The 11,262-nt window shown below is 43.8% G+C and overlaps 1 protein-coding gene across 1 annotated transcript; it reads left to right on the top strand.

Annotated features, from left to right (window-relative positions):
- The first annotated feature begins 3,266 nt into the window (after positions 1 to 3,266).
- csrp3.L (cysteine and glycine rich protein 3 L homeolog) lies at positions 3,267 to 9,878 on the top strand. The gene is given in 6 exon segments (NM_001085744.1): positions 3,267 to 3,288; positions 5,069 to 5,214; positions 6,361 to 6,529; positions 8,453 to 8,585; positions 9,049 to 9,142; positions 9,559 to 9,878. Coding segments are annotated over 5 exon segments (585 nt in total). The 5' UTR covers positions 3,267 to 3,288; positions 5,069 to 5,102; the 3' UTR covers positions 9,636 to 9,878.
- Positions 9,879 to 11,262: the final 1,384 nt, after the last annotated feature.

Here is an 11,262-nt window from a genome sequence, read left to right as displayed (position 1 = left end):
TATTTGCCATTCTGTTTGGACCTTTCTCTAATCGTCGCCCTGTGTCCTATGCAGACCATTGCCTCGTTGCTAGGGTAAGTGGGACCCTAGCAACCAAAGATCTGAAAATCCTAGACTGGGGTGCTGCCGAATAAAGCAGTATTTTCTAGGCATGCACCAAATACACTATTTTGGATACGGCCAAACCCCTGAATCTTTTGTGAAAGATTCGGCTGAATACCGAACTCGATCCTAATTTGCATATGCAAATTAGGGGTGGGAAGGGGAAAACATTTTTTACTTCCTTGTTTTGTGACAAAAAGTCACAGGATTTCCCTCCCCACCCCTAATTTGCATATCCAAATTAGGATTTGGTTTGGCTGGACACAAGGATTCGGCTGAATCTGAATCCTGCTGAAAAAGGGGCAAATCCCGAACTGAATCCTAGAATAGGTGCATCCCTAGTTTTCCCAAGGGGAAACAATTATAGCAAACGTTGGGGTTAGAAAACAGGGGTATTTATTGCCTCCAGGGGCCCTTCTGATGCTGTGGGGCCAAAACACCTGCCCTCTACCTCCAGCTTCCCCTGAATTACACCGTGTTATTAAAGGGGTTCTCCATCTTTAACTGTATGATGTAGAGAGGGATATTCTGAGACAATTTGCAATTGGTTTTTATTATTTGTGGTTTTTGACTTATTTAGCTTTTTATTCAGCAGCTCTCCAGTTTGTAATTTCAGCCATCTGGTTGCTAGGATCCAAATTCCCCTAGCAACCATGCACTGATTTGAAGAAGAGACTGGAATATGAATAGGAGAGACCTGAATAGAAAGATGAGGAATAAAAAGTAACAATACATTTGTAGCCTTACAGAGCATTTGTTTTTATGTGGGGGGTCAGTGACCCCCGTTTGAAAGCTGGAAAGAGTCAGAAGAAAAAGGCAAATAATTAAACTTTATAAACATAATGACGACCAATTGAAAAGTTGCTTATAATTGACCATTCTATAACATACTAAAAGTTAATATAAAAGGTGACCCACATCTTTAATAACTCGGGACAGTATCTTCCCCTCACACAATGTTCCCGTGAGTCAGAGGCCGGGGGGGGGTCGGACAATTGCCCAACAGGGAAAGGGGGGGGGTCTATTTTAGGAACAGAGGGGTCTGGCTGAGAATAGTGAGTGGGGAGTCTGGATAATAAGTGCAGTCAGCTGTCACATTTAGCTCCTCCTCCTCCGAGCAGCCCCTTTATCTGCCATTCCTCTGTCATGTACACATACACTATATCCAGTCTGATTATATATATTTATATCACTGCATTATATGCAGCACCCCTACTGGGGCCTTCCTACTGTGCTACTATCCCCAGTTATGCCATTGGTCAATTCTCTTGCAGCCATAATTGCCTCTGTATTCAACAGCTTTCTTATTGGTCAATTTTCCTGCACCTATAATTAAGTGTTTAATCACCTGCTTTGGAAAACTGAGACAATTATATAGAGGGTTCACTTCCCCTTTAGCAAAGGTCATGGATGAAAAGACCACAAAGGTCATGCTATAAATAATAGTTATTAAACCTCACTTGTGATAATGAATTGCACCGGTGCCAACTCTGCTTTGCCCCTTCGTGAACTGCCCCCTATAGAGTCGGGTTCCAGGCAGTGAAAGCGGTTGCAGTTCTGCTCACGTGGAAATCAATTCCGTCAGTTTTTCCTTGGCTTCTCCACAAAACTGAACTCTGGAATATCCATCAAATCCACTGTGGAAAATCTGCAGGTCTGACTGGTTACTTCCCCTTTGCTCTCTACATTTTCTCTTCCTGATAAAGTTCATGTTGGGGGTCACAAACTAACCCAAAATGTTATGTAAAGGGGGGGGGGGCACTGCAGAACTGAACTGGGCTACTGGTTATTCCCCTGGATGGATTGCAAGCTCTTTAAATTAGGTTTATATATTGATTCCCTTAGACAGTACAGTATGAGGGTATAGCTTATTGTGTGCCCAGAACATTCCTTCTCTGTATATTTGTATTTATACATATGGGAGGAGGAGGTGCCATATTGATTCCCTTAGACAGTACAGTATGAGGGTATAGCTTATTGTGTGCCCAGAACATTCCTTCTCTGTATATTTGTATTTATACATATGGGAGGAGGAGGTGCCATATTGATTCCCTTAGACAGTACAGTATGAGGGTATAGCTTATTGTGTGCCCAGAACATTCCTTCTCTGTATATTTGTATTTATACATATGGGAGGAGGGAGGTGCCATATTGATTCCCTTAGACAGTACAGTATGAGGGTATAGCTTATTGTGTGCCCAGAACATTCCTTCTCTGTATATTTGTATTTATACATGTGGGAGGAGGGAGGTGCCATATTGATTCCCCTTAGACAGTACAGTATGAGGGTATAGCTTATTGTGTGCCCAGAACATTCCTTCTCTGTATATTTGTATTTATACATATGGGAGGAGGAGGTGCCATATTGATTCCCTTAGACAGTACAGTATGAGGGTATAGCTTATTGTGTGCCCAGAACATTCCTTCTCTGTATATATGTATTTATACATATGGGAGGAGGTGCCATATTGATTCCCTTAGACAGTACAGTATGAGGGTATAGCTTATTGTGTGCCCAGAACATTCCTTCTCTGTATATTTGTATTTATACATATGGGAGGAGGAGGTGCCATATTGATTCCCTTAGACAGTACAGTATGAGGGTATAGCTTATTGTGTGCCCAGAACATTCCTTCTCTGTATATTTGTATTTATACATATGGGAGGAGGAGGTGCCATATTGATTCCCTTAGACAGTACAGTATGAGGGTATAGCTTATTGTGTGCCCAGAACATTCCTTCTCTGTATATTTGTATTTATACATATGGGAGGAGGGAGGTGCCATATTGATTCCTAGTAGCTGAGGTTGAATAAATACATGACCATAAAGTCTGACCCTTTGCTCTAGTGATGATATTTGGGAGCAGAACATGACACTGGATTTGTGAATTTTCCAATTCTGCTGGAAGGGTTAAATAATAATAATAGTGAGAGTGAAACCGGACCCGGCGCCTGGGAACTTCTGACCCTCCCTGTAATTCCTTTGTTATCCGGCCGCTCAGTGTGAGTCTCAGGGAAGAAATCCAGGGGTTACTCACAGTCTATTTTGGGCTGGGTGAGTTCAGAGATGTCCCACCCATCACTCAGCACCCGGGGGAAGAGCTTTCTGGGGAATTTAAAGGGTTCAGGGAGCCCCCGGCTCTGCACTCTATAGACTCACCAGCGGCAGACACATTCACCTGCCTGTAAGTATTGTGGGTTTCTTTTCAAATTTGGGAGATCAATAATTCATGGGATGGTGGAGGTGAGAGCAGAATTGAGAAGAACCAAAAAATGGTCCATTGATCTTGGGGGGCACTAGAGGCAGTGGTAGGAATGAAAGGGTTAAACTTGATGGCAATGCAATAGGGTGGTACCATGTTTGGGTCCCGGGACCTCGGGTTTCCCAAAGAAAGAAAATGTTCATTCACTTGAAAAAAAAAAAATCAATCGTTGTAAAGTTAATTTCTGTTTCTCTGCACTGCTGGTTCTGACTGATGATGAACAGATCTGTAAAGAGACGTGTAAGTCTGGAGTTGTTTCAAGAGTCAGAACCAGTCAGGAGGGAAAACAAATTGGTCCAATCACTGAATCGTCAGGTAAAAGGTCGGATCAACATTGGGAGAGGAATTAAAATGTAATATAAGTTTCCTTATACTGAAATAAGAAACTTTCTAAATATAATCAATTAAATATTCTGTATTGTTTCTGAAATAATCAAGTTTATCTTCACTATTCCTCTCTCAGCATCTGTTTCTCTTCATTCTCTCTTCATGCAGCAGTTGGGTGTCAGATATTCACTGACAGTTAGATCCAGTATATCTTATAGGGGGGCTCCTTTTGCCTAGAAGATGTATTAGAGGTCACTCTATTAAACTCACCAGACATCATGTCTCTCTACATGCAGGATTTGTGCAAAAGGCAGTTAATTTGTTAGATTTTGTTTTTATTGGAATCAGTTATTTGAGTGAGCTCTAATACATCTGCTAGGAAAGGAGCCCCCCTATAAGATATATTGGATCTAACTGTCAATGAATATCTGACACCCAACTGCTCAACCTCATATTATTTTTCCTGCTGCAACATCTCAGTCCTGCTGTTCGGCGGATGGACATTTCAGATCACTGACTGGTGCTGAAATCAGGGAAAAGCTACTGCTCCGGTGCAGCCAATGCCTCCAGCTCTCGGCCCGGGAGTGAGTTTGTTTCGACAGGAAAAAAAAAAAATGAAAATCAAAGGGGAACTATCACAAAAATGCTAATTTAATATAAGCTTCCTCATACTGAAATAAGAAACTTTCTAAATACAATCAATTAAATATTCTGTCTCTGAAATAATCAAGTTTATCTTCACTCTCTCAGCATCTGTTTCTCTTCATTCTCTCTTCATGCAGCAGTTGGGTGTCAGATATTCACTGACAGTTACATCCAATATATCTTATAGGGGGGCTCCTTTTGCCTAGAAGATGTATTAGAGGTCACTCAAATAACTGATTCCAGTACAAACAAAAACTAACAAAATAACTGCCTTTTGCACAAATTCTGCATGTAGAGAGACATGATGTCTGGTGAGTTTAATAGAATGACCTCTAATACATCTTCTAGGCAAAAGGAGCCCCCTATAAGATATATTGGATGTAACTGTCATTGAATATCTGACACCCAACTGCTGTATGAAGAGAGAATGAAGAGAAACAGATGCTGAGAGAGGAATAGTGAACATAAACTTGATTATTTCAGGAACGATGCAGAATATTTAATTGATTGTATTTAGAAAGTTTCTTATTTCAGTATGAGGAAACTTATATTACATTTTCATTTTTGCGATAGTTCCCCTTTAAACCTCTTTCCCAATACAAGAAAGTGATAAAAGAAAGTCACCTTCCTATTTCAGCTGCTTCAATACTGTATCCCCTGTAAGTCAGTGTTATATTGAGGATCCAGCGCTACTGTAGATATTTATTCGTGGCTCTTCTCACTGCCCCAGAGCTTCTCTGTCCGTCCCACTGGCAGACACAGCGATGCCCATTCTGGGTGGAGGAGCCAAGTGTGGAGCCTGTGGGAAGTCCGTGTACCACGCGGAGGAGATCCAGTGCAATGGGAGGAGCTTCCACAAGCCGTGTTTTATCTGCAGTAAGTGGAGCCGCTCCATGTGCCCAGTACTTGCCCAACATACATTGGCACCAGGGCAGCTTGCGGGTAGGATATTTGCCCTCACTCCCTCATGTGGGAAACACAATGCGGCTCATTTATAAATATTGGGCAATTTGCATCTTGGCAGTAGCCCCTCCCCCCGTACCAAGTCCCTTCCAATAGGGTGAGAGTGATCCTCTGCCATCTTATTCTTTTTCCCTTTAAAGGGGAACATAACAAAAGGTCTCACTAATGCCCAAATACTGGATACACCAGAGAATAAACAGGCTGCTTTATAAATAGATTCAGCTGCTCATTGGTGTGACTGGGGTACAATTGTGCCGCTACGCTTCCTGCCCCTCCCCCGACCCATAGGTGATAAGTGACCGAGAGATTCGGAGGATTCCACTTCAAAGGCTTCCGCGGTATCTGCCCTGGCACCGCACCCGCCTCGCTTCTAAGAATAGAAGTATTTTACTTGCCAGGACTAGTGCCCATTATATGGCCGGATTAGTGCTGCCGCTGTAGCTCTGATAACAAATTGCAACTGTCAGTCTGTTCCAGCCGACCTTTCTGTTTCTAGAAATATTCCACATAATGACAATTTTTGTTTGTTGTATCCATGTATTTAAAGGGGTTCTTCACCTTTAAATGAACTGTTCGTATGATGTAGAGAGGGATATTCTGAGATAATTTGCAATTGGTCTTCATTTTTTATTTGTGCTTTTGACTTTTTATTCAGCAGCTCTCCAGTTTGTAATTTCAGCTGTCTGGTTGCTAGTGTCCAAATCCCCCTAGCAACCATGCACTGATTTGAATAAGAGACTGGAATATGAATAGGAGAGGCCTGAATAGAAAGATGAGGAATAAAAAGTAACAATAACAATACATTTGTAGCCTTACAGAGTATTTGTTTTTTTAGATGGGGTCATTGACCCTTATTTGAAAACTGGAAAGAGTCAGAAGAAGGAAAATAATAAAAAAAAACTATAAAAAATAAATAATGAAGACCAGATGCTTAGACTTTTTATAACATACTAAAAGTTAACCCACCTTTTTAACTGCAGTAGTCCCAACTGTCAGTACACTCTGTCTGTAGGGAACACACGACTGCCATTAATCCCCCCTCTGTGTTTCCCCATATAGTGGCCTGCAGGAAAGCCTTGGACAGCACCACTGTGGCCGCTCATGAATCTGAGATTTACTGCAAGTCCTGCTATGGGCGCAAATATGGCCCCAAGGGATACGGGTACGGCCAGGGCGCCGGCTGCCTCAGCACCGACACGGGAGAGAGATTTGGCATTGAAGTGGCAGAGTAAGTCCTTCCCAGAATTATCCAGCTCTTCTCTCCAGGAATTCTGGGTAATATCCCATTTTACCTCATAATCACACGGCACCAGCTCTTCCCTCACAGCCAGGGATTCTGGGTAATATCCCATTTTACCCCATAATCACACGGCACCAGCTCTTCCCTCACAGCCAGGGATTCTGGGTAATATCCCATTTTACCTCATAATCACACGGCACCCAGCTCTTCCCTCACAGCCAGGGATTCTGGGTAATATCCCATTTTACCCCATAATCACACAGCACCAGCTCTTCCCTCACAGCCAGGGATTCTGGGTAATATCCCATTTTACCCCATAATCACACGGCACCAGCTCTTCCCTCACAGCCAGGGATTCTGGGTAATATCCCATTTTACCTCATAATCACACGGCACCCAGCTCTTCCCTCACAGCCAGGGATTCTGGGTAATATCCCATTTTACCCCATAATCACACAGCACCAGCTCCTCCCTCACAGCCAGGGATTCTGGGTAATATCCCATTTTACCCCATAATCACACAGCACCAGCTCTTCTCTCACAGCCAGGGATTCTGGGTAATATCCCATTTTACCTCATAATCACACAGCACCAGCTCCTCCCTCACAGCCAGGGATTCTGGGTAATATCCCATTTTACCCCATAATCACACAGCACCAGCTCTTCTCTCACAGCCAGGGATTCTGGGTAATATCCCATTTTACCTCATAATCACACGGCACCCAGCTCTTCCCTCACAGCCAGGGATTCTGGGTAATATCCCATTTTACCCCATAATCACACAGCACCCAGCTCTTCCCTCACAGCCAGGGATTCTGGGTAATATCCCATTTTACCCCATAATCACACGGCACCAGCTTTCCCTCACAGCCAGGGATTCTGGGTAATATCCCATTTACCCCATATCACAGCGGCACCCAGCTCTTCCCTCACAGCCAGGGATTCTGGGTAATATCCCATTTTACCTCAATCACACGGCACCCAGCTCTTCCCTCACAGCCAGGGATTCTGGGTAATATCCCATTTTACCCCATAATCACACGGCACCCAGCTCTTCCCTCACAGCCAGGGATTCTGGGTAATATCCCATTTTACCTCATAATCACACGGCACCCAGCTCTTCCCTCACAGCCAGGGATTCTGGGTAATATCCCATTTTACCCCATAATCACACGGCACCAGCTCTTCCCTCACAGCCAGGGATTCTGGGTAATATCCCATTTTACCCATAATCACACGGCACCAGCTCTTCCCTCACAGCCAGGGATTCTGGGTAATATCCCATTTTACCCATAATCACACGGCACCCAGCTCTTCCCTCACAGCCAGGGATTCTGGGTAATATCCCATTTTACCTCATAATCACACGGCACCCAGCTCTTCCCTCACAGCCAGGGATTCTGGGTAATATCCCATTTTACCCATAATCACACGGCACCAGCTCTTCCCTCACAGCCAGGGATTCTGGGTAATATCCCATTTTACCCCATAATCACACGGCACCAGCTCTTCCCTCACAGCCAGGGATTCTGGGTAATATCCCATTTTACCCCATAATCACACGGCACCAGCTCTTCCCTCACAGCCAGGGATTCTGGGTAATATCCCATTTTACCTCATAATCACACGACTCCCTGCGGTTCTGTAAGATCTCTAATATGTAAACCTTTGAATAAAGGGTAAGTGTTCCTGCTGTGTTTCTTGACTATAAGTTTAGAATCACTGCCATAAAGCAAGACTGGGTTGTTGCATTTGCCTGAAAGGAAGTAGAGACAATCACATGACTACCAGGAAATCTACCCTCTCATGCAATAAAGTGACTTTTCAGGTCCTCTCCCTCCAAACCCAACTAGACGCCACAGGAGTATTATATGAGCAAGCCGTGCACTTACTCTCATTACACTCGCACAGGTCCCACCCGGCCCGCGGATCTCCCACGACCCCCCACTCTTCAAAATTGGCGGCCAAGTTTGGCGCAACAGAGAAATGCCCCCGGTGCCAGAAATCAGTTTACGCCGCTGAGAGAGTGATGGGAGGAGGGCAGGTAAGTGATGTCTCTGCGGTTATCTGGGGTCTCTTTATATTATTAAAGGGGGATCCCCCCGAGTGAGGGGCCACACATGGTACAGCCAACATGTATAGTATCAGCCTTCACTCCCTTATGTGAGATGCCCCTGTCCTGGCACATAGTTGGGAACAAGAAAAAAACTCCTTCTCTGACACTCTAGAGAACACAGGAAAGACCAACTGCAAGCAAAAGTGTACAGCTATATATCTATATATATATAGATATAATCAGTAGCAGCATGAATCAGTATGGGCAAAGCTATGGCTCCTATGAGTCATCATTCCCCAGTGCCAGCCTTATTCTGGAGTCTGGACCAACAGTCAGTTCTGGATTGTAGCAGGTTTCTGGGTTACACCAGAGAGGAGGTAACTGGCAGTTGGAAAGGGCACAGAGAATATTCTAGAAGATAAATCTAATTCTCTGCCTCTCTCTCCCGCAGGCCTGGCATAAAACCTGCTTCCGCTGCGCCTTTTGTGGCAAAAGTCTGGATTCCACCACCGTAACGGAGAAAGAAGGAGAGATTTACTGCAAAGGTTGGACCCAACACAGGGGGCGGGGCACTAAAGTGGGCAGGTTTTGTTTTTTTTTTAAACAAAAAATTATTTCTGTTTAGCAGTGATACTCAGTCCTGATCTGTAAGATACACAGAAGCCAGTCCTTTTCATTAGGCAAATTTTTTTTAGGGTTGACTTCTCCTTTAATGGTTATTTTACCCAGAATGCTTTGTTTTGACTGCAAAACAAGGAGGGGGATTCTCACTTGCCAATGGCTATTTTCCAATGTTGCAGATGAAGTCAGACGACCTCTTGTCAGGGAATGCTGGGAATTGTAGTTTGATAAGAGGAAGGCCTTGAGCTGGACTCTGTTTAAACAAACATATAGCAAAGATTTCTATCAGAATTGTACCCCATGCCTTGACACCCCCTTGTGTCTTTCTCACCCCCTCCAGTTTGCTATGCAAAGAACTTTGGCCCCAAGGGGATCGGATTCGGTGGTCTGACACAGGTGGAACAGAAAGAAACCTAAACGGACAGTGACCTAATGAAGTTCTCACTCAGTACTGGAGGTGATAAACTGGCCAGTCGGCATCCTCCCCTCTATGTTATTCTGCCGTTCAGCCAATAAGACTTTAGCTCTCAGCTCTGTGAGTCATTTTGGGTGACGCCCATGAGGAACCTGCGCAGTGCATGTGGGGGCTGCATGTTTGGGGAGGGGGGTTGTCTGGAAGAAAACACCGGCTGATCCAGAATAATAAAAGCAAAAATAAAAGTCAGACCCAGTGTGTTTTATACAAACATTCATCTTGTTCCTTGGCTCCTCCTACAAGCAGCTACTTGGCTCCCCCCACCAACCATGGGGAACAGCTCTAACTTAGAACACAATTTGTATAGGATGGGGAGGGGGATATGGAGGGCAATGTCGGAGGCCATAATCTTCATTATCATTGAGATGCGGTGCCCTTGGGCTGGTACAGAAACCCAAATAATACAGAATATAATTTCTGCTCCAATTCTTTGTTTGGCTTTAGTTCTCCTTTAACTGCCCAGTCGGACGGAGCTGACGTTATGGGGGTGGTGATAATAGTAAGTTTGGCTTTATAATAATTAGGGAGGAGCTAGAACCGTAAAATAACCAATGTTATGGGTGGATTTAGGTTGTATTCGAAGTTAGAAGGAGGGGATAATAATAAAGTAACAATAAGATCATAAGAGTAGGTCAAATAATATTTCCATTAGGGATGGGTACCCCCTACTGTAAATGCTAAGGATATTAGAAGTCACTGAGGGGTTGTTCTGTGACCATATAAAGACACAAGGCTGCAGGCTGAGTTATACAGGGAACTCTGAGTATCACTCATGTATTATAAGGGATAATGTACCCCCTACTGTAAATGCTAAGGATATTAGAAGTCACTGAGGGGTTGTTCTGTGACCATATAAAGGCACAAGGCTGCAGGCTGAGTTATACAGGGAACTCTGAGTATCACTCATGTATTATAAGGGATAATGTACCCCCTACTGTAAATAAGGATATTAGAAGTCACTGAGGGGTTGTTCTGTGACCATATAAAGGCACAAGGCTGCAGGCTGAGTTATACAGGGAACTCTGAGTATCACTCATGTATTATAAGGGATAATGTACCCCCTACTGTAAATGATAAGGATATTAGAAGTCACTGAGGGGTTGTTCTGTGACCATATAAAGGCACAAGGCTGCAGCCTGAGTTATACAGGGAACTCTGAGTATCACTCATGTATTATAAGGGATAATGTACCCCCTACTGTAAATGATAAGGATATTAGAAGTCACTGAGGGGTTGTTCTGTGACCATATAAAGACACAAGGCTGCAGGCTGAGTTATACAGGGAACTCTGAGTATCACTCATGTATTATAAGGGATAATGTACCCCCTACTGTAAATGATAAGGATATTAGAAGTCACTGAGGGGTTGTTCTGTGACCATATAAAGGCACAAGGCTGCAGGCTGAGTTATACAGGGAACTCTGAGTATCACTCATGTATTATAAGGGATAATGTACCCCTACTGTAAATGATAAGGATATTAGAAGTCACTGAGGGGTTGTTCTGTGACCATATAAAGGTACAAGGCTGCAGGCTGAGTTATACAGGGAACTCTGAGTATCACTCATG

Source organism: Xenopus laevis, chromosome 4L (genome assembly GCF_017654675.1).
Source record: "Xenopus laevis strain J_2021 chromosome 4L, Xenopus_laevis_v10.1, whole genome shotgun sequence".
NCBI classification, from domain to species: domain Eukaryota; kingdom Metazoa; phylum Chordata; class Amphibia; order Anura; family Pipidae; genus Xenopus; species Xenopus laevis.
Note: the sequence above shows the minus strand (reverse complement) of the source record. Positions and strands in the feature narration are given on the sequence as shown.